This window comes from Primulina tabacum, chromosome 9 (genome assembly GCF_025594145.1).
Source record: "Primulina tabacum isolate GXHZ01 chromosome 9, ASM2559414v2, whole genome shotgun sequence".
NCBI classification, from domain to species: Eukaryota; Viridiplantae; Streptophyta; class Magnoliopsida; order Lamiales; family Gesneriaceae; genus Primulina; species Primulina tabacum.
The window spans coordinates 28,201,845-28,226,727 of NC_134558.1; the positions used below are offsets into that span (position 1 = coordinate 28,201,845).

Genomic DNA, 24,883 nt, shown 5'->3' on the forward strand with positions numbered 1-24,883 from the left:
CTGTGGATGAGTTTGATAGGAAATTTGATATGGGTTGTCACTTTGTACTACTTATTGCTAGAGATGCTGATGAGAAATTAAGGCACTTTATGGATGGCCTTCGACCTACCATATGTCGTGATGTGATGATGATGTGATTGGCGGATTATGCAGCTGCCACTACGTGTGCATTCCAAGCTGAACAAGCCCTGAAAGATATTGATTTTGAGATGCAGCGCAAGAGGCAGCAACACTAGCAGCACTCACAGCCGAATAAGAGGCAATTGACGGGACCTCCGAAAGCTCAAGGGCAGCAAAAGCCTCAAGGACAATGGAAGAAGCCAGGGATAGCAAAAGCCAATGCAGTCTGGAGCATCAAAATTTGAGGAGAGGCCACTATGCAAAGAATGCAATCGCTTACACTATGACAAGTGCATGTGGGGAACATATAGGTGCTTCATATACAAGGAGGAAAGACATAAAGCTTGTTGGAACATTTCATGTTCGCAATCTTGATTTTTATGATTAACAAAACTTGTTATTTTGTTTCTAATGATTTACCTAAGTGCGCATGATGCTTGAACTGATCAGGCTTCGAACTTATCAGTTAAACGAGCCAAACTGTATCTTTCGAGAACGCCAACTGAAAGTGCCAACTGATTGCCCAAACTGAATCTTTCCAACTGATATATCAAAGAACAGTTCAACTGATTGATCAGTTGATAGGTGATTCATCAGAAGACCTTCAAAAGCCCGGCCAGCTGATTAAGAGCTCAACTGATGGAAATTCCAACTGACCAGTTCAGAGCATCAGTTAGAAATCAATGAGTTTGCAGAACAGACAAGCTTATTCAATGGAATTCAGCTGTGCGTACTGGGTAAATCATCTGTACTATCAATAATACAGGTACATGGACATTGCAGCAAAGCTTAAAGAAAAATGTTCCAGAATGACTGTCGAAAAGTCGAGACACAAATATCAAGGAACACATTCAAGTTGCAACAGATACAATTATTGAGTCTCACTGTACGATCAGTTTCCCGCCTATAAATAGAAGATCAGTGAATACCAATAATACGAGTGTGTGAAGATATAGAGAAACAAGGCACGAATATTGCATATTAGCTTACAAGAAGCAATCAGCCCAGAGGGAACACTTCAACGTGTTATCAGCTTAGATTAGAAGCACATTTCTCTTAGTGTGTGGGAACACCTTTCCGGTGTATTCCTTGTTCAGTTCCCCCCACTACACACACATTCACGAACATAAAAGACTAGAAAAACAAAATTCCTAATAGAAATCTCGGACACAAGAAAACGAAGAGCACAAAAAATAGACGAAGAAAACTCTATAAATAACACATGAGATAACTTACTTGTCTCAAAACCTCGTCATGATTATCAAATTATATGAATCAGAGCAATCCATTGCTCTGATACCAAATGATATGAATCTGATTACGCATGAAAGTCAAACACGATCTAGACTCAGTTGCTCCCTCAATTCAATGAACAAAAATATTCTAATCAACCTCCTATCTTTATCTTTGAAACAAATACGTGATATCACCCATAAACGATGTATTTTAGTTAAAAATAACAAAAAGAAGACAACTGATCACAAGGGAACCCTCGAATAACTAGTTTTTGACAATCCACATAAAGAACAATCGACAAACCCCACAAAGTATTAAACTTTAATAAGTTTGATTTTAAGGAATACACAAAGGTGTAAGCAAAGCCAAAGATATTGGAGAGAAAATATTTTTAAAATATACGATAAAGTTCTTAATTTTGAGCATAACAAGATATATTATATAAGAAAATACCAAAAGAACAAAACAAAACTATGGAAAACCCTAATTCAACCTAAAATCCGCGTCACGGCACGCCATGATGTGTTGAAAATGCGCTGCTATATGCATGCTTATGTCCTAAAATCCGCGTCGCAGCTGCGTTCATGCTGTGCGGGTGCACTCCAACTGCTGTCTCCTAGGACATTTTGCACTCGAATCTTGGTAGCTCAACACGATTCCTCTAAGTGTTTCTTACAACTCATTTTGAAACATCTACAATTTTTTTAAAAAACTACATTTCGAAATAAACATTTTATGCATGTATGTGATAACAACTGAAATTACACATTTTAAATTAAAAGTATTCCACTATCAATAAAAACGCTGTAGTAAAAAAAATACAACAAAATGTCAAACATGTAAAACTCCTGACATCCATCAACATATAAAATGACAGAATATGAAAATTTTCACACTCTCTCCTAACTCAAAACCATGATGTGCGGAAAAAACGAGGTCCTCGGGTTAGCGTGCACACATCCAGACCCACCTACTCAGTCTTCGACGCCTCCAATTTCCTCATCGATATGCTCACCTGCATCACTCACACATAATAAGTTTAAAGACTCAACACATCATAAACGTTATAACGAGTACATATACATAACATACAACAGTAAAAAGTACTGTAATCAACATGTATTTCATAATCTTAAAAGCGTAAACGTAAACGTAATAAGGCATAACGTGTCAAAACATGTCTCAATCTATCATCATATTCATGTTCATTTCCTTTATTTGAATTCAATTCATTAGTTGTGACTTCGTATCAGCTCTATTGTATCGACTCTATTAGATGTATCCATCTACTTATAACCATGGTAGCTAGCAACGGGGACATCAGCGACAGTATTATCCATCCACCGAGCCTTGGGCTTACATGTCATCGTATTCGTATTCGTATTAGTCACAACCAACTCCTATCCTTCAAAACATGTCATCATATTCATCACTTATAAAAATCATGCATATGCGTAAATTTTCCTTAAAATCAAGCATACAACGTATTTTTCATATTAACATAAAAAGTCATGTTCGTGGTAATATATACATTAAAAACGTGTAATATTGTGATCAGGGTGCCGCCAGAACCGCTAACTCGACTCAGGTGCAAAATGACTATTTTGCCCCTGGAAACCCAAATCGACCATTTTACCCTTGGACTCAAAATTTCGGCCCTAAGCCAACCAAACTCCTTAAAACACCTCAAAACATATTTATAAAAATTTCCTAGATATAAAATCGAGCCCGTTCCATAACTTATACGATTCGTTTTAAAACTTGGATCGAGGTCCCGGTTTTAACCCGAATCGTCCTGAAACTTAACCAAACTTTCTCCAATTTTTTTTCCTCACCTTAAATGCACCCTAATAGCCCCTAAAAAACAAAAATCAGACCAACTAAGGCCCTCGAACAACCCCTAAAAGTTGCTGGATTTTTGGCACTTGGATTTCCTACAAACCCTAATGCGTCAAGCCCTCCATAATTCGATCCTACACCTAACTGACTCGAACCTGCCCTGAACCGACATCATCTAGGACCAAGATCAGATCGTGGACGACCTACTGGACCAACCCTAGTCATGCCTACAGCTCCCTGCTCTCGGCCATGCATGAATTACCTGAAAACAGGCCATGTCCCTATCCTACTTGACTCATGCATCTCGACCGACTCCTAGGTTGAGGCCAGCCACAGTTGAGCCATCATGGACCACGTCTCATACCCCTTAAGATCTGCACCGTGGCTTAGTTCAACTCCCCCAATACCGGTCCTCCTCCCCATGCCCGAACTAGTCCCATATGTCACATGCATGCCTTAGGTTCGAATGGCCCTCACCAAGACTCGACCAGCTCGTGACTCCAGCACCTAGACACCTTCACTCTCGACATATAAAGCCCCCTATCATCATTAATCGGCAGCCCCTTTTCACAAGACAACAAAAACGTGAGTTGTATGAAGAATATATGCATGTTCATGGCAAAACCTTTGCAAAAACGAAACTACATAATGTATCTATGTAATCTTCATGAAAACATACACACATCAACATAAACTAGCTTGAATGATGAAAAAAAAAGGTTTTTGGGGATGTCTTTGCTTTTAAACGTACGAAAACTTTGATATCTTCGCGTAGGATGAGCACCAGAGGGACGATGAAGGAACCTTCTTGAAAATTCTTGAAGAATTTTCGAATGCTGGTGAAGAAAGCTTTCGAAATGGCTACTGCAGCAAGGCGGAGGGGGCGACCGAGTGTGAGAAGTGTAGGGTTAGGGTTTGATTTTTGTTTTAAGTCAAAATATGATACACTAATGTGCCCTTTATAATAATTAAAGGAGTTAAAAAATGATTTTAGGTCCATTAAGCAATAAAATAAACTCGTCAAGACCAAAAACACTCTCGAAAAATATTTCGTTTAGGTATGTTTTTAAAAATATTGCCCACACCCTCAAAAAGTCTTCTGAATCGTTAAAATTTGCGTACTAGTTAAAAATATGACCCGACGAGTAAAAATATCCAATCAAGGCCCATTTTCAAAAAATTATACTTAATTACACCATATATTAAATAATTAAAAATAATTATTTAATAAAAACATTTTCCTGATAATCCCCGGTCTCCGTTTCTCGTTCGAGCGCGAAATACAACATAAAAACCCTAATGCATGAAATCCTAATAAACCATGAAATGACATACATAAAAATGCAATAATCTTTCCTTTAAAACTTTAAAATAATTAAACACCGATTTTAGTAAAAAACCTAGATTGCATGCAGTCAGGTTACGTAGTTCGAATTTCCTAGACCTTACACCTTCAATAACTTCATCTTCAATCACCATTAAGCTTTTACGTTCAAGACAACAAAAAGACAACAAAACTTCTTGAAATTCCTTCAAAATATTAGAACGTAATACCCAGTCAGATTCATATCAGAATCAATCATACCATTCATTTTATAATTTCTACACAAGAAATCTGAATGATACCATGCATCAATAGCACTAGCAGTTTGTACATCTCCTCAACTTCAGCTGGTTGCGAGCATCCTCGGTTAGGAACCTTGCTAGATTCAAGGTGGTGAGATAGAAGAACATCTTCTGTTGACACATTTTGAAATTAGAGTCGTCAAATTTATCCGGCTTATCAGCATGGTTCATAGGCATCGTAGTAGCATGAGCAATGACTTGATAACTGAGGGAGTGACCTTTGGCACATTCGAGTCACTCAAATCAGTAAGCATATCTGAAAGAAATCACATATTGAGTATGCCGAGTTTGTTTATTATTGTTAGCCAAAAAATTGTAACCAATACTAAATATAGGAAATGAATATGGTTATTCGCAAATTTACAACTTGATTAGAATATAAAACCAATTTTAGACACAATAAGTCTAATGTCGAATTCAAACAAAATAAATCGATAATAAATTAACTAAGTTTCTCATGGAATTGATGAACCTCACACTCTAAAGAGAGCTTGTATGTCAAAACTGCTACACCAATATATAAACGAACAAAAAAAAAAAAACTACCAGACAAATATACTGTGACATATAATAAAATAACATTAGAAATATAATACAACAAAACTAATTTTTATGAGAAAAAAATGAAACAAACATACCGATGCCTATAACAAAATATAATTTCTTTAAAACAGATTATTCCATGAGGTGGCTGAAGATAAATAAAAACATATGTTTTTCAAGATATTACAGTTGAATCAATAGTGAATTAAACGTCAATTCACTACTTCGATGAACTCAAATTGTACATTTATTTTATCATCAAAACTCAACATGTTTTATGTGTACATGTATGCATAGGTAGATTATAAATGCTAAAAAATAACGTACATTTGGCTTGATTAACACAAACATTCCACACGTGAGAATTTTGATAAACTACACTTTTGACTGCACCGAATCCCAATTTGGTCAGATCAGAAGAAGGGGAAGAGCTGGAGCCTTTACAGGAGACGCAGCCCTTGAAGCCCGGCGGAGGAAACGGCCAAATCCGATATCGATCTCCATCGGCTGCTGAGCTTTTGGATGCGCACGTTGATCAGATTCAGATGGAGAAGATGACCAAGCGCAACCGGCAGCAGCAGGACTCTTTCTCCGACAAGATCCAGAGGTGGCGTGGCGTCATCTTGTTGCTCTTGGTCCCTCTCATCCTCATCTCCTTCGTGCTCTTTGTCGGTCCCTCCAGGCCTGCTTCTGATTCCATTGATTTCTATTCCCGCAAATTCTCTCCCGATTTCTTGGCCAATAAATATGCGGTTATTTTCGATGCCGGGAGTTCTGGTAGTAGGGTTCACGTTTTTTGTTTCAATCAGCAGCTGGATCTCGTGCCCATGGGGAAAGAGCTTGAGCTTTTTCGATCGGTATGTGCAATTCCTTGCATTTTTCTATTTGTCTTTGACTTCAATGAGACATTAATTTTATACTACAAATTGGTGGATTTGATGAATGATGTTATTGATCGTTATCACTCTTGATCTAATTCATTTTCCACCTTGTGTTTTTATACGTTTGCGATCTGTAATGTTTACCTGTCTAGATTGACTTTAATCTTGTAGATCCAACCAGGTCTGAGTAGTTATGCAAGCGATCCCACGGCTGCGGCTGATTCTCTCTCGTCACTTCTTGAAGAAGCTGAAGCGGCAGTTCCACAAGAGTTGCGACGCAACACTCCTGTTAGAGTTGGGGTAGGAAAATTTGAAAAAATGTGGCCGAATGATTCTCGTATGCTATTGACATTTTTTAGTTTCTTTCACCTTGTACACTGATTTGTTCTGCTGATCTAATGATGTTTACCTAGGCCACTGCTGGTCTGAGGCAATTGGAAGGCGATGCATCCGACCGGATTTTGCAAGCGGTGACTTCTTAAATCAAATCATACTTAGTAAAATTATATTTTCTTGTTTCTTTCTGGAAGTTTTAGTGGAGTCACACTTCTGAATTCTTTGCAAAGGTAAGGGACTTTTTAAAGAACAAAGGGTCCCTAAAGTCCAAGTCTGATTGGGTCACAGTTTTGGATGGAAATCAAGAAGGTGCCTATCAATGGGTATGTTGAACCATAACTTTTTTGTATCTTTATTTGTCGAGGAAGTGTTAATCAGTGTTTAACAGTGTAGAATATCTTATTCAAGTGATATTTTTGTTGGCAGAGCTTGGTAAAGATAAAATCAATCTGTAATTGCTGACATTATCCATCGAGTAATTGAAACCTTTTTTGCAGTCAGGATGGTGTTTTAATTTTTTTTTTAATCATATGCTACCGTGGTACCTCTAGGGTATAAAGGTAAAGTGTTAGAAAGTTTAAAGTTCTAAAGAATTGATTCTCAGTTATTAATTTCATGTTTTAAAAATAAAATCACATTTTCTTTAATTTTTGCCTATCTAAATTTAAGTGGTAAAAAAACTTGAATTGTTGCTTTGAAGTGTAAAAGAATTTTATTTAATTTTTTTTCGTTGTCATGTATTTATATAAGAATCAACTACTTTTAGGCAACAACTAGCTTCAGGCAACGAAGTTGGCAAGAAACAATTTATTATATATATATATATATATATATATATATATATATATTAAATAGGTTTGTAAGAGTGGTATGTGTATTTTTGGGGCAGAGGTGGTGTCAATGCAGTTTTACCAGTATCAGTTGAGGTTTTGTGAGAATTAAGCTATCTTTAATTTGTTTGAAGAAAGTATATGGGTTTAAATGAATGGGTATGAATAGATGCCTTGGTTTTAGAAACGATATTCAAAGGTATACCTGTTATATTTCTTTTGGGCCAAGGTCTAGAATAGCCATATTAACCAAAGCCCCATCAGTTGTTCTGAATGTAGTCCAACTGTGGCCCAAAAACAGAGTTTGCTCCAAGTATTCAGATAATTAGCATAGAGTAGCATAGTTGAAAATAGAAGTAGAATAATTATATTATTTGTGTCTGCGATAGTTTTGTATGAAAACTTGTATAATATGAATTTAATTTACTTTATCATCAACTCACCAGAGACTCTCTTGGGCTTATCCTGATATCTGCATTTACTTGCAGGTGACTATTAATTATTTGCTTGGAAATTTGGGCAAAAAATACTCTAGTACTGTTGGTGTAGTGGATCTTGGGGGTGGTTCTGTGCAAATGGCATATGCCATCTCAGAGGAAGATGCTGCAAAAGCTCCAAGAATAACAGGTGGAGAAGACTCTTATGTGCAGGAAATGTATCTCAAAGGAAGAAAATATCACCTTTATGTTCACAGGTCTCTTGTAACAAGGGGATTATTACCTTCAAGTTTTTGTTTCTTAATTGACTTTTGGATCTTTGATGGTTGTGTGTTTGTTTGGAGACTCTATCGAAATAGTTCCGCTTCTTATCATGGAGATGAAATTTTTTTGCTTATAAGCTAAATGAGAAGCCTAATAGCATTGGAAATTTTATATTTAGTACCCAGTTTGATATATGGTTATTCCTACTTGCAGTTACCTGCACTATGGTTTACTTGCTGCTCGAGCTGAGATTCTGAAGTTGAAGGGAGAGCCAGGCAATCCATGTATATTAGCGGGTTATAATGGTATGTACAGGTTTACTTTACTTGATTTGGTGTTTCTATTTTGCTTCCCAATAAACCGCCCCCTATGTTGCATGAATACGGGTACGGGTGTTGTATCGATCGAATATGATACAGATACAGCGATAGGGCAAATTTTGAAAATATAAGACACGATACGGCTATGATATAACAATTATTAAAAATATATATAAATATTATATATATTTAGTATTAAAAATTAAAAATTGTAGAGGTATAAATATTTATATAAATATATAAATATATACAATATACATCTTCAGAGCAGTGATTTAAAATGAAAAAAAATAAAAAAAAATTCAAAATTTTTTTGCCGAAACCTGTCTGGGCGTGTCCTTGTCGTGTCTGACAGGTCCATCCTAAAAAGTCAACAACACGGATTTTACTATATCTGACACGCGTATCCGTGTTCGATACTTTAGAATTTTTTTTTAATGCTCCCTCTTGCTTTTCCCCTCCAACTTTAATTTTTTAGATTAATCACCTTTTAACTGAAATGTTATGGTTGGAAACGTCACTCAAACAGTGTAGTCATGCAATAACAGAGAGAGAAGCATGATTGGAGTCGGACAAATCAAGTCCGGGATTATTTTTTAATCTAGTATGGATCTGTAATCTCTCAGTTACAGAAACCCAATAAGATCAAGGAGTATTCTCGAGGCTAAGATTCTTTTTGAACTGGCTTTCAAGACTTTAGCATAAAATAAAAGGCATGATAGGTTCGTAGGGTACAAATAAATGGTGTAAATGAGTCTAGCTCAAGTTCAGAGTTTAGGAAATTGAACTTGATTTTGAGCTCGAGCTCGGGTTCTCAAATTAACTTATGACCTCATGAACAACTATTTAGGAATCTCGAGCTCAAAAAATTCTTCAGTTTCACTGAGTTCGAGTTTAACCTGCTTGTCACTGTCGTGATTCGACTCAAATCGCCTGACACCTTCAATAAAAACTAATGGGAATGGTAGCCTCTATAGAAATCTGAAGAAATTCATCACTGAAAAATACACTCTTTGACTTTTAATTTTTGCCCATGTTTCTGCCAAGGTATGTGGTTAAAACATGTTAAAACCAGCTAATTGTGAGACTCTGTCTTTTGAGGAACATAGCAATGATATGTCAATGACAGGGTTGCTAAAGAAAGCTAATTGGGTTACTTTTGTAAGCATGTCGCTGCTTTATCACGAAGTATTGGGATAAAATGCTGTGTAGTGTATATCTTCTCTTTTCTTTTCACTCTAACAGTAAGAAAGAGTGAATGACTTGATTTTTTTCACTCTAACAATAAGAAACTGCATTGGGATAAAATGCTGTGTAGTTGATATTTTAAGAAGAAAGAAAGAAGTCTGTTGCGACCAGAGAGTTTTACTGTAATTGGAGTTGGAGTTGATTTTCCTTGATTCTGATGAAATCCTTAATACAATGCACATTGACTTATTAGAATGACTTATTTCTTAATTTTTTCTTTCGCTTACCAGAGATGATCGAGAAGGTGGCATAAACATTAAATGGTTTTATTATATAAAATTAAAATATTAACAAGTATGTAACAAATATATTACACCGAACATTATAGTGCGAAAAACTATTAAGCATGGTATAATGTGCTAGCGAATTGAATCATCCTCTGCTGTACTTTCCCTATTTGCTAATCAATTTTTAACTTGAGTTTTTTCGTTTTTAAGGTTCATACAAATATGGGAGAGAAGTTTTTAAAGCTTCGGCTTTGCCATCTGGTTCCAGCCTTGATAAATGTCGAGAAAATGCCATTCATGCTCTGAAAGTTAATGAATCATCATGCACCCACATGAAATGTACATTTGGAGGCATATGGAATGGTGGGGGAGGAGATGGCATGAAGAATTTATTTGTTGCTTCATTTTTTTTCGACAGAGCTGCGGAGGTAAACAACTGAACATGACTTCTAAATTCGGAAGCTTGAATGAATTTTAAATAAATTTGGTCATTTACTTAAATAGGCTGGTTTCGTCAATAAAAACTTGGCTGTTGCAAAAGTTTGTCCTGCTGATTTTGAGGAAGCAGCTAAACGAGCTTGTGAAACCAGTCTCGAGGATGGCCAGGGTACATATCCTAATGTGGAACGAGAAAACCTGCCTTACTTGTGCATGGACCTTGTTTATCAATTTACACTGCTTGTTGATGGTTTTGGTAAGTAAACTTCCTCGAATTATTTTGGGAAGTTAAAAAATTGATCTGTTTAGCTCCATTTCTACATCAATCTGTGCTTTTATTATAACAGGTCTTGATCCTAGGCAAAAGATCACCTTGGTGAAAAAAGTTGAATATCAAGATTCTCTAGTTGAAGCTGCATGGCCGTTGGGCAGTGCTATTGAGGCCGTCTCATCTCCGGTCTAACAAAAATGTAAAGGTTCTTCACATATGCTGTCGATCTTGGATATACTTTGACTTATGAAACCTAGCCTTTGTAATATGGCATGGCCATGAAGTTCAGGACCAAAGTTTATCTCTGTGGACGAGCGGACAAGTAGAGATGAATAATCAAGCGGAGCATTTATGATTTTTTGTTTCTTTTTAACATTTGGATTGAGCCATTGGGTTGTTTGAGCTTTAACTATTGGTGTACCTGATCCATTGAAAGCTTAGTAATTGGTAAGAATAGGAAGTGTCAATTGATTTAAAGGTTTGTAACAAGTTTTCAGTTTACCCCATTTTTGTTTCTACATCTTACTATTTACAATGATTTTTTGGTCCATGTTTCATCTCATGTGTGTCCATATACATATAGTGTAACAAATCAAAAATAAAATAATAAATCCAAATAAGCATAAAAGTTTTTTCAATGACGCAACAAACATGGGAAGCATATATTTTTCAAAAGAGTAGGTTTATTATGAGATGATCTTACAAATATTTATTTGTAAGACGTGTTAATTCTATCGATATTCACAATAAAAAGTAATACTCTTAGCATAAAAAGTAATATTTTTTCATGCATGACCCAAATAAGAGATTTGTATCACAAAATACGACTAGTGAGATCGTCTCACAACTTCCCAAAGAGAGTGGATGTTAAATCAGTTGTTTGTCCTTTTAATCTAGTTCTTTAAGCAATTAAATATATGTTTTTTTTAAGGTGGAAGGTAAACTCATTGAATTATGATTTTGTATATGCCACGTCAGAATATATGGAATATTTCTCTAATAAAATACCTGGAACCTACTTAATCTAAGGATTTAAATGATACATCAACCGTTCAATCTCAGACAATGTTAGCTTTAAGAGTGATACTATCATAAAAAAATTTACAAATTACGGAATAAAAAAATTGTATTTTTGCACAGACAGAGTCTTTCCAAACTGGACTTCTTTTTGTTCGACTGTAAAAATTATTTTGTGATTTAATCCAAATTTCTCAGCTGCGTTTCCTGCGATGGCTTCATCGATTGGATGCCGTTCTCTGCATCAAGGTATTGGCTTTTATAGTAGTTGTTTTTCGAACCAATGATCTTTAAACGCTAGCTATTGTGATCCCCAGCCTTCAATTTGGATCGCTTTAGGTCAGAAAATAAGCTCCCGCGCGTGATAAATTTTGGTCAGATTTATTATTGTGTTGGTATCATATATGTGCATGAAGTTGAAATGATCAACTATTTCTTTTCGTCTTTTTTTGTTTAATCAATTCAGTAGATTGTACCTGTGTTCATCCAAATCGGTTCGGTGTTGGAGTAAAAGTTTTTGCTTGATAACTTTTTTTTGGTGCATTATTGATATATATTCTGGTGCTAAATGGTGATACCCCATAAGAGCCCGGTTCACGGATGACCCGATACAATAATTGGATAGCCCGAATCTGGGTCAATCTGCTGGATAGATTCTTGAGAAGCCGGGCAGGGAGATGCCCGGGACATTCTCCTCCCGAGCGATCGAAGAGCCCGGGCTCTCATGCAAGTGCCCGAGAACCTTCTATCCGGGCTACCTCGAAAAGCGTGCTGCACTCGAGTATACTGATACGGACAATCTTATCTGTCAGAGTAGCATGGATTTTGCGTGTCATAGAAGTTATCAGAAAGTATAGGCAGCCAACTTGCCATATTTAGTAGGTAGGCATTGAAAACAATGTACCTACCTCATTCTCTCCTATAAATAGCAGGTATATTTCTCATTTAATGTGTCCGAAATCTTTGAACTCTAAAGCACACATATATATTCTCACATATTGCTTGTGTTCTTCACTATTCAAACTGCTGACTTTAGCATCGGAGTGGCCACGCCGGACACCCCTCCGGCGCCCATTCACGAGTTCCTTTATTGGTTGCAGGTCACGATCGAAGCCATTATCCTTACGCGAATTTCCTAAACATTAAATTATCATCGTTATCCGGTGGATTGCCCACGTATATCACACCCGATTCGCCGGATATCATCATTGGCGCTGTCTCTGGGAATTTGAGGCTAAGGCGTTGATATGGCTCCAACCAGAAGAACTAACCAGGACACTTCCCGAGCTCCTGGAGATGGTGCGCATACTTCGGGACAAGGTGGTGTTCCTCCCACAGGACCTAACTTTATCACTGTGTCCCCGGAAGATCTTGCTCGGATGGTATCTGAGGCAGTGAAAAAAGCTATGGCCCAGAGAGACCCCTCTCATCTCGTTACCCCTCCGAGGATGGAGCAACAGCAAGAGCAGGAGGTAGGAGAGCAGGAGATGCGAGAAGAGGATGGGGAGGCTAGTGCCGGGTCCAAATCCCCAACTGTGGCGGAAGAGCTGTTGGAGTTGAGGCAGAAGATGAAGGTATTGGATGGACAGTTGGAGGGCCGTAGTCTTTCTTGGGCAGTTGTCAAAGGATGCCCATTTGCTGAAATTATTGTTCGGGAACCTCTTCCCGGGAACTTCAAATCTGCTAAAGTTAAAGATTACGATGGTAATGCGGACCCGGAGGAACACCTGGCCAGGTTCGAAAATATGACCATGTTGCACTGTTATACTGATCGAATTAAGTGCAAGGTCTTTTGACAACTTTGGTGGATTCCGCTCAAAGGTGGTTTGAGAGGTTGGCCCCTCAGAGTATTAATTCTTTCAAGGACTTCCAGAAGGTGTTTTTACACCATTTCAGCAGCAGCAAGAAATACAAAAAGACTGCATTTAGTTTGTTTGAAGTGAAGCAAAGCCCGGAGGAGAGTTTGAGGGCTTACATTATAAGGTTTAATAGAGTTGCTCTGGATGTTCCTACCTTTGCCACCGAGACAAAGACAACTGCATTCACCCAGGGTTTGAGGGAGGGTGAATTTTTTCGTTCATTAACCAAGAAGGTGCCTGGGGATTTTGAGGATTTGTTGTCCCGAGCAGAGAAGTACATTAACGTGGAGGAAGCACAGAAGCAGAAGAGAGATGCAGGGAGGCACAGAAGCAGAAGAGAGATGCAAGGAGGAAGGAGAGGAGAGACCTGGTGGTTAAGCCCAAAGAAAGAGGACCGAGGAAGAGTAGCCAGGGGCATTTTTCCCGTCATGTGCCCTTGAAGATTATCCGGGACCGGGAGGTCTAGGAATGTAGTAGGGATTTGCTGCAATCTCAATAGTTCGTTAGGCCTGAAAAGAATGGATTTTGTACTCTCCACGGGGTGTGCTATCATAATACTGAAAATTGTAAAACCTTGAAAAGAGATTATGTCCCGCCCTCCGTCCAGGGACATAGTCAATCCAATAAAAGGCCGAGAGTGCCACCTTGGACATCTCGGCAGCTAGGACCCAGCGCCCGGGGAGATTCATGGAATGCCCCAAGAAGTGACCCCGATAAGAGGAGAGAACAGGAGCCCGAGAGGAAGAAAGCCTCACCCCCTGCGGCGGGGTAAATAAAGATGATAGCGGGAGGCTCCACTGATGGAGATTCCAATCGGGCAAGGAAGTTGAGAAGTAGACGAGATTGTATGGAGGTAGAAGGGATGAAGAGGAATGAAGCAGTAATCAGCTTTGGCCCTGAAGATTTAAAGGGTGTCAATCTGCCCCATAATGATGCCCTGGTCATCCAAGCTAGGGTAGCCAATTATGACATTATGAGAGTTTTTGTAGACTCGGGCAGTTCTGTTAATGTCATATTCAAGGAGGCCTTTGCACAAATGGATTTACAGGGGTATCAGCTGTAAACTGTGGAAACAAAACTTTTTGGCTTTGCAGGCCATGCTGTTTATCCGGAAGGGAAAATCATCCTACCCCTGACTTTGGGTACTGGAGAACTAAAGAAGACAGTAATGACTACTTTCACAGTGGTGGATGCCTCGTCATCATATAATATCATTTTGGGGAGGCCGGCCATGAACGAGCTAAGGGCAGTGGCATCTACTTACCACCAAAAGATCAAGTTTCCCGTGAGAAGCCGGGTAGGTGAGGTCCGGGGAGATCAACCTTCTTCCCGAAAATATTATGTGGAGGCAGTTCAGGGTGGATCAGAGTAAGGCCAAGAAGGGGGAAAGAAGGCAAGACTTGATGAGGAAGGGGGAGAATAGTGGAGAAGGGGAAGGTACATTTTGGAGCTGAGGAAGAGCAGGAGAATGTAGAAATCGGACCAGGCCAGCATATCCGGGTGGCTCGAAACCTCAATTCATCCACCCGGGTCAGTTTAATCAATTGTTTAAAAACTAATATTTATGTTTTTGCCTGGTCCCAGCAGGAATTGAGAGGGATCTCATCCCTGATATCAGAGCGCAGCGCGGTGGACTCGTCACTAGGCGAGCCTTGCGCATTGGCCCCTGAAGTGGAGGTGGTGGAATTAGACATGATTGAAGGAGTAAATAAGAAAACTTACAAGTTTCTGAAGAAAGACGGTGGCTGGACGAATGTGCTGAGGTGGGAGATCGCCGGAATTAGAGAACACTGATGCGCCGGAGAGTTGAGAGAAAATTTTGCGAGAGTTTGGCCAAGATTTTGAATTTGCAAGTGATTTAATAAAATCTGGTGAGCTACTATATATAAGGGGTTGGAGTTAATCTCCACCATTGATCTAGATCAGATCGGACGATTAGAATAAATCTTGGAAATTGTGCGGGTAGGCGAAAGGACGTGCACGGTTATCGAGGCGTCAGACTCGTCATTATCTCGGAATACAAAGTGTTTCAGACCGTTGTAATTTTAGGGCATACGTCATCGTGACATCAGCCTGACTACCCGAGATTACTAAACGACAAAATATTTAGAGACCGGGAAAATTAAGAAACCGACATCTTATTCTAAGAATGAGATATTTGAAGTCCCCGATGCTTTTATAATCTGGAATTAATTATCTTCTTATTGGCCAAACATTATTGATCGGGACAGCGAGTAAGACTCTAGCCCGACTATTTTAGGGATGGGTGGTGATATCCCCATAAGAGCCTGAGTCACGGCTGACCCGATACAATAATTGGATAGCCCGAATCTGTGTCAATCTACAGGATAGATTCTTCAGAAGCCGGGCAGGTAGACGCCCAGAACATTCTCCTCCCGAGCGATCGAAGAGCCCGGGCTCTCATGCAAGTGCCTGGGCTCTCATGCAAGTACCCGAGAACCTTCTACCCTGGCTACCTCGAAAAGCACGCTGCACTCGAGTATACTGATACAAACAATCTTATCTGTCAGAGTAGCATGGATTTTGCGTGTCATAGAAGTTATCAGAAAGTGTGGACAACCAACTTGTCATATTTAGTAGGTAGGCACTGAAAACAATGTACCTACCACATTCTCTCCTATAAATAGCAGGTATATTTCTGATTTAATAGGTCTGAAATCTTTGAACTCTAAAGCACACATATATATTCTCACATATTGCTTGTGTGCTTCACTCTTCAACCTGCTAACTTTAGCATCGGAGTGGCCACGCCGGACACCTCTCCGGCGCCCATTCACGAGTTCCTTTATTGGTTGCATGTCACGATCGAAGCCATTATCCTTACTCGAATTTCCTAAACATTAAATTATCATCGTTATCAGGTGGATTACCCACGTATATCACACCCGATTCGGCCGGATAGCATCACCAAACATTGAAATAATACCCTGCATACTCTAAACTCCATACTTATTAACTACTTTTTCTTTTGGTGCTTATTATTGGTAGGGATCGAACTGTTCTAACACAGTAATTTATAAAAATTAAATTTAGCTTTATACATAGTAATTAATAACAATTAAATATCTCCAAGCCTGTGAGATGTTACAAACATACCTCAAATAAAATTATTTAGTTAAGTTTAAGAAAGAAGTGAAATTTATTAAATTAAACTGAGATTCAAATATAAACATGAAACAAAGAAATATAAATAGTGTAAAATGAAATAATTAATAGACAATTGATAGGATTTCGGTTTATCTACCCCTTAGTCTTCTGTAATGATTGAATTTTAATTCATAAGTCATGCTTTTGACGATATTCTCTAATATATCAATATATTCTATCGAGATATATTAATCTTTTTAACAAAATGCGTTAACCAATTATCCTTGTGTTATTTCACAATTACAGTCACATTAATGAACCGCAATCTTCTTAACCAATTATCCTTGTGTTATTGATTAGGCTGTTCGCAGAACGGATATCAAGTCTTTCATAAATGCTTTATGGAAAGAATCATGTTTACAAGCTCGAGGAATCTAAGGGACATAAGCGGCTATGAGGGAAACCTTCTTTCATTTCAAACCGTGACGAGATGATAACTTGTATGGAAAAGGGTTCTCCGATCAAGTATGCTCAAGAATAAAATCCAATCTTAAAAAAAATCAAAACATAATTGTTTGGTGGTAGGATCCCTTAATTACAACAAATAGAGAAGAGAAAAGGAGAAAATGTTGTGTGAAATTCTTGTTCTTGGCATGTTTTTCTTGTTCTCTGTTGCTTTTTCACACTTCCCTCGAACTCCTTCTTGCGTTCTTCTCCTAGGGTGGTGGCTGATTCTCCCTTTTCTATGTTTTTATTCTCTTTTATATGGTCTCTAAATTCCATTGCTTCCTTCTTACTTGGCCAAAAAATCCGTGCAAATCTTTTTCCTTTTTCGCATCGCGCTAGGGCGGTAACTTTTTGCGGCCCTAGTGCGACCTCTCCTGTCCAACCATATAATTTTTCACCAGTTCGTACCCGGCCTTAACTTTTCGCGGCTAGGGCGTGAATGGTTCTGTCCAACTTTATATTTTCTCCACGTGCTGGAGCCGCAACTTTCTGCGACCCTAGCACAAGTTCTGTCCAAGTTTTCACTCCACCACCTTCGAGACTCGACTTCTGCCACTTTTACCTATAAACTAATACATTCACATGAGTAGTGACTAACGTGCATAAACAATAAAATAAACTTGAAAACGAACTTGAAACAACATAAACAATGCAATAATGGACTCAAGATGACACACTTAAACACGTAAAATCGACACGTATAACATGGCTAATTTCAATAAGCTTCTCTAGAATCAGGCTCTTTGAAGGTTGTATTGACCTGATAAAAATTGAGATTTTTTTTTATCTTGACAAACAACCACCAACAAAAATGAAGTTGAAATGCGTTAATGCATATGAAATATGACATTCATCACTGTCCCCCAGTTGTTATTCTTCATACAGATATTAGAGAAATGGAAAGTTGCATCCTTGGACAGATCAACCATACATGTAACTTTCATTTTAGTTTAGTAATTGCCCTGAAAACTACCTAACGACCAAATACAACTTTGCTGCTTTAGCATATGATTTTTTGATATAATCTTAAAGTGTTGTTTCTAAGGTAACAAATTGAATGCAATGTGTGTATCTGTTTATGCGGACACACGTTAAGTATACATTGGATAAGTTAACTAGGACGGTTTTGAAGCACTGTGATTTATTGTTTAAGGTAGCTCTTGGTAATCCTGAGAGTTCTGGTATAACTGACTTCAGGTAGGCCTCAAGCATGTGACGAAGCTTCATTTAACTTTGAGGTGGGAATGTCTTTCCACTATTGGTGGGATGTTTATTTTGGGAAACTGACTATGAGGGATTTAATTGTGATTGTATTGTCATTTTGCATTACCTTGATTTTGAGCTGTAATTTTGTGTTAAACTAGAAAAATATACGTGCGTTGCACGTAAAAATCTAAACTGTTGAAAATATATGTACGAAATTTTGATAATATTTAAATGAATTAAAACATGGTTAATAACATTTATCAACTGAAACAAACTAAGCCATAAAAAATAAAAAATTATGACCATAGACGGTATATGAATCAGATAAATTATCTTATCCACTTGACACACTTTTCAATATGCTTCTTGGTTGATTTTGACAACTCAACAACTCTTTGTCGTAGTTTGTTATAATATGCATATAACTATTTTGGTATGTTCAGCAAGTATCTGATCGTCTTTAACATCTATTATGTTATTTACAATCTTTATCGGGGATCTGACATGCTCGTAGTTTGCTTCTTTATCACGCCATTTTTTCTGTTTTCTACATTGTTTTTATCTGATAATCTTATTTTCCCGACTATTTTTTTATTGTTAAATGATTTTTCCGCTTTTGACAATCATCAACTATAACTCTTAAGAAAAAATGCTTTTTCTCGTGATAATTTGCACTTGTGACTAAAAATATGTATAACCTATATATTCTTCAACAACATAACCAATGAATGATGTTGCACCTTCTTCAAATATTGTGATATTTGTGATATCATTTTTATATATTTAGTATCAATATTATCAACATATAGCTATAAGGTTAATAAATTTTTAACAACTATTTCTCAATCACTGTGAGAAAAATACTTGAAATCTCTTCAAATGACTATATCTTAGAATTGTGTCTTCATTTAATTTGACGCAATTGAAGAAAGTCATCTTGATCGTCATTTTTTGGAAGCTTTGAAATAATGATTGCGTGCATCATGTCATGAGGATGATATAGTTTCAATCTCATTTGTTGCGTTTAGAACATAATATTATATTATTCATTGAAACTAAACAAATTTTCTTCTATCGAGTTTATATTTTGTTTTATAATATTTTATATCTTGTGGAACGATATATAAAATTAATTATTGTATTTTAAAAATCTTGAGAAGAGATACAAATAATGTAATTAAGATATGCATATGAGATATCATTCAAATATATGTCAAAGTATTTGTCTCATTCAATATCTCATGATTCTCATCTAATAATATAACCATTTAGATTTCATGAGCATTTTATGATAGTCAAAATTAATTTGATGAAATATTGTAGAATTTTATTTGAATTTCAATATTTGGCTAAGTGAATTTATTTGACGAGGAGTTTTCTATGCTACCATCATATATGTTATGAATTAGCTGGTTAGACACTTTGACTAAAAAAAGAGACAAAAACAATCTTGTTGTCACCTCGAAATATATCGAGATAATATTGGAGGAAGTCACACAATTTTTCTTAAACCATAGAAAAATATTAGGCATGTGTTAACTTGTGATATAATAAAAATTTAGAATCATGCATAATCATTGAATTAGAACAAAATCGCATGCCAAAAATCTACTGGATATTATATATTTTAATAATTTATCCATATTTGTCGTTCACCAGAGGACTCTTAGAGCTACCAAATTTTGTAGTTCACCTATTATTTTCATAATAAATAATATTACAAAAATAATATAAGCAAATACATAAAAACTCAAACTAAAATGCCTTCTATCAATCTAAGTAAAACAAATTGATATTGTAAAAATTTTAAATATTGATTTATAGACAGAAGTTTGGAAATACATTTGCCCCAATAAATAAAAAATATTATCTCTTGATATTCTGAGACATAATGTAAAAACGAAGAAATATTTCAATTTTTTTAATATTTTCTAAGTCACTTCAAACCAGGTAATCTAAGCAAACAGAAAACATGCATTATGTGTTTAAAAATTAACAAAATATCTCAACAATAAAAAATTGAAAAATAACCATTTTTGTTGGATATTTGATTTTGTTTTCTCTTTTCTTTGTGCAAACAAACAAATCACATAAACAATCCAAACACAATTACATGATCAATACAAATGACATATAACAATCAAACATGTTAACGCTAGGGTAAAAAAACTCCTCTAATTGCAATTGCCCCAATAAATAAAAAATATTATCTCTTGATATTCTGATACATAAGGTAAAAACGAAGAAATATTTCAATTTTTTTAATATTTTCTAATTCACTTCAAACCAAGTAATCTAAGCAAACATAAAACATGCATTATGTGTTTAAAAATTAACAAAATATCTCAACAATAAAAAATTGAAAAATAACAATTTTTGTTGGATATTTGATTTTGTTCTCTCTTTTCTTTGTGCAAACAAACAAATCACATAAACAATCCAAACACAATTACATGATCAATACAAATGACATATAACAATCAAACATGTTAACGCTAGGGTAAAAAAACTCCTCTCATTGCAAGAATACAAAATGGTCAAATGGAGCATATTATTTAGTAATATTTATTTAGCATCATTTATAAAAAAATTGACTAAATATTTATTAATAATTTATTTTTATTCAATCCGACTCATTTCCCTTTGTCTTCTTATTATTATTTGACGGCAATGTATAAATTTAAGTAATTAAAATTAAATTTAAAAGTAAATTAAAATAATAATTAGTTTGATTGAGTTAAATACACTATTAATGATCTTATTAAACTAAGATAAAAAATGACTTAAATAACACCATTAACATGACAAATTGTAAAACAAAAAAAATAATATAATAGTAAGCTCACAAATGAAAGTCATATATTTAATAGATTAATAGATAATATATTATTTAGTAATATGTATTTAGCATCATATATTGAAAATTGATTAAATAACTTAAATGTTTACAATTAAATCACTTACATACAAATATTTTCTATCAATCACATATTTTTGTTGATACATAAGTAATCTAAATATATCTACATTCTAAATGGGAAAAAAATGTGTTATATGACCTTAATATTTATTAATAATTTAATTTTATTTAATCACACTCATCTCTATTCGTCTTCTCATTATTACCTTAATGTTCGTAATACTAACAATTTATAACATTATGATAGTGATTTTCTGTGAATTTGATCTCGAAGGTGAATTGTAGATATATTTAGATTCACAATTCACATTCATATATTTATATAGATATAGATTATTATTAAAAGAATATATGAAAAAGAAAACATGAATTAATTTATGTAAATTTTAAATTTAAAAATAAAAATGTATTAATGATTATTATTAAAAGAATATGAAAAAGAAAACATGTATTAATGATTATTATTAAATGAAGGTAAGGATAATAGAGATATAGATATAGAATATTATTAAAAGAATATATGAAAAAGGTAAATTTTAAATTTAAAAATAAAAATGTATTAATGATTATTATTAAAAGAATATATGGAAAAAAATAAAAATGTATTAATGATTATTATTAAAAGAATATATGAAAAAGAAAACATGTATTAATGATTATTATTAAATGAAGGTAAGGATATTTATGTAAATTCACAATTCACATTCATATATTTATATAGATATAGATATAGATTATTATTAAAAGAATATATGAAAAAGAAAACATGTATTAATTTATGTAAATTTTAAATTTAAAAATAAAAATGTATTAATGATTATTATTAAAAGAATATATGAAAAAGAAAACATGTATTAATGATTATTATTAAATGAAGGTAAGGATAATAGAGATATAGATATAGAATATTATTAAAAGAATATATGAAAAAGGTAAATTTTAAATAAAAATGTATTAATGATTATTTTTAAAAGAATATATGGAAAAAAATAAAAATGTATTAATGATTATTATTAAAAGAAAGGTAAATTTTAAATTTAAAAATAAAAATGTATTAATGATTATTATTAAAAGAATATATGGAAAAAAATAAAAATGTATTAATGATTATTATTAAAAGAATATATGAAAAAGAAAACATGTATTAATGATTATTATTAAATGAAGGTAAGGATATTTATGTAAATTCACAATTCACTTTCATATATTTATATAGATATAGAATAAATTTCCGGCCTTTTAAATATCTTTGAGGTGGTTGAATTGGAACTTAGCACACTTCAATGCATCAATTTAGATGAAGACTAGTGCTTCTTACTAAACCCATATATTATTTTCTTAAGCCTGTTACTTTTGACATGATGCAGGAGGGTTGCCAAAATGGAGGTCACCAAGAGCAGCCATAATTCCCAATTTTCATCTCCCAATGCGTAGTTATGAAATTAAAAACAGGTAATTTGACTTATTTTTCACTAAAAAATTGTCCTTTTCTCGTGTCCTTTCTCTGCCTGAAGAAATAGTCAGCCAACTTGAATATACATTGCTCTGTGAGTTAAGGTTTGTTTTTGCCAAAGTTAAGTAAAATGATCCCATTATGGTGGTAGTTGATCTTGCCTTTGTTGGCTGACGTTAACTGGTTTGCATCTGGGCTATGAGTGATTTACAATCAAACTTTTTTTTTTACATGGGGAAGCCCACCAGAGGTGGGTGGGTTCCAATTCGATGAGTTGGAATTGGGCTTAAAAATAGTAGATTTGAATGCAGGAAAACCATTACCAAACTGTGGAACTTCTGCATTGTAGAGATGCATTTCATGATCAATTGCAGTGGAACTTAAACTGTTATTAATCTTCTCCTTTGACTCAACCTACAATGTGAAAAATGAACTGAGAGTTGGTTTCCATATTAGAGCTGATGCATATCTGATTTAAATCAATTTAAGGGCTTTTGATTTATGGCAATCATATTTATATTTGAAAGCTATTAACTTTGTATCATTATTGGGTTTTGAGTGATTGCTTGTATAACTTTCGAAGTTAAATGTGGGATGCTAACCTTGTTTTTTTAGGACTAATGTTGATGACATAAAATCGCTTAGATTGATAACCGCCATCAAAACCCCTTATCTACCGGATGGTAGGTTTGATCTAGAGGCATATGATGCATTAGTGAATATGCAAATTGAAGATGGCATTGAAGGCGTAATAGTTGGGGGCACCACTGGTGAAGGCCAGTTAATGAGCTGGGATGAGCATATTATGCTTATTGGACACACTGTCAATTGTTTTGGTGGATCAATCAAAGTCATTGGCAACACTGGAAGCAACTCGACTCGGGAGGCAATCCACGCCACCGAACAAGGCTTTGCTGTTGGAATGCATGCAGCGCTTCACATTAACCCTTACTATGGTAAGACCTCTGAACGAGGTCTGATCTCTCACTTTGATAATGTGCTTTCGATGGGTCCTACAATCATCTACAATGTACCGTCACGGACCAGCCAAGACATTCCCCCTTGTGTAATCCACACGTTGGCTCAGAGCCACAACTTGGCTGGTGTCAAGGAGTGTGTTGGACATCATAGAGTAGAGCAATACACAAGTAAAGGGGTGGTGGTGTGGAGTGGCAACGATGATGAATGCCATGATTCCAGGTGGGATTATGGAGCCAATGGAGTGATTTCGGTTACGAGCAACTTGGTTCCCGGTTTAATGAGAGAACTGATGTTTGGTGGGAAGAATCCATCTTTGAATTCAAAACTTCTGCCTCTTATCCATTGGCTTTTTCAGGAGCCAAACCCTATAGGATTAAACACCGCTCTGGCTCAGCTTGGAGTGGTGAGACCAGTGATCCGCTTACCTTATGTACCCCTTCCTCTATCAAAGAGGATGGAGTTCGTGAATATTGTCAAGGCACTTGGAAGGGAGAGTTTCATTGGAGAGAATGGTGTTCAGCTCCTGGCTGATGAAGATTTCGTCTTGATAGGTCGGTATTAGCCGCAATCACATACATGTGTGAGGATTTACTTTTTAGTGGTTTCATCTGTTTGTGTTTTTAAAAGAAAAACATTAATGACATTTTTGGATTTCTCTCTTTTAGACAGGTAAAACTTATTATCCAGATAAGTTCTTGAATCAATTTTGTGCCTCACTGCTGAGTTATGTTATATTCCCTTTAGCTGTAACGTCGTTTATTTTAGAAAGTTATAACATTATTAATGGAAAAGATTTGGATTTACATTCTTGTAGAAATTTACATTATTGTAGAAATTCCTTTGATAATTTGGTTATTTTAGTTGGGATAAATGATTAATCTCCATTAGAATGCCTTTAACCGATATTATTAGCATTGCCAGATCTTTTTACATAGCTTCGATAAGGGCATAGAGCATTGTTCCACAATTTCTACTATATTTCTGGCTAATTTTTATTCACTGATTAAGCTCTTCACAGTTTAATGTCTTCGCTGGAAATCTCTATACCAAAAGGCTTCTTCACCATAGCTATTGGGTCTCTTGTCTTCACCGAAAATTAAATTACAAAGATATAAACAATCCACGGGTCTCAATGGCACCGGTTGTCACGTCCTGGGCTTAGGTCCACGACTTCACAATAAGTCTTTATAACAACTAATTCGTATTCATTCACGTT

The 24,883-nt window shown here is 35.6% G+C and overlaps 2 protein-coding genes and 1 long non-coding RNA gene across 3 annotated transcripts; 2 read left to right on the forward strand and 1 right to left on the reverse strand.

Annotated features, from left to right (window-relative positions):
- The first annotated feature begins 5,717 nt into the window (after positions 1-5,717).
- LOC142555104 (apyrase 2-like) lies at positions 5,718-11,171 on the forward strand. Its single transcript, XM_075665776.1, has 9 exons — positions 5,718-6,221; positions 6,417-6,545; positions 6,659-6,715; positions 6,812-6,904; positions 7,900-8,105; positions 8,326-8,417; positions 10,118-10,335; positions 10,412-10,601; positions 10,693-11,171. The coding sequence occupies exons 1-9, from the start codon at positions 5,910-5,912 to the stop codon at positions 10,806-10,808; spliced, it is 1,413 nt and encodes a 470-aa protein (XP_075521891.1). The 5' UTR covers positions 5,718-5,909; the 3' UTR covers positions 10,809-11,171.
- LOC142555106 (uncharacterized) lies at positions 9,048-10,124 on the reverse strand. Its single transcript, XR_012822326.1, has 2 exons — positions 9,995-10,124; positions 9,048-9,303 (listed from the first exon to the last, which is right to left on the reverse strand). It is a non-coding gene; the product is annotated as an uncharacterized LOC142555106 (long non-coding RNA).
- Positions 11,172-11,688: 517 nt separating the features above from the next.
- LOC142555107 (4-hydroxy-tetrahydrodipicolinate synthase, chloroplastic-like) lies at positions 11,689-24,470 on the forward strand. Its single transcript, XM_075665777.1, has 3 exons — positions 11,689-11,882; positions 22,601-22,685; positions 23,302-24,470. The coding sequence occupies exons 1-3, from the start codon at positions 11,846-11,848 to the stop codon at positions 24,227-24,229; spliced, it is 1,050 nt and encodes a 349-aa protein (XP_075521892.1). The 5' UTR covers positions 11,689-11,845; the 3' UTR covers positions 24,230-24,470.
- The last annotated feature ends 413 nt before the right edge of the window (positions 24,471-24,883 follow it).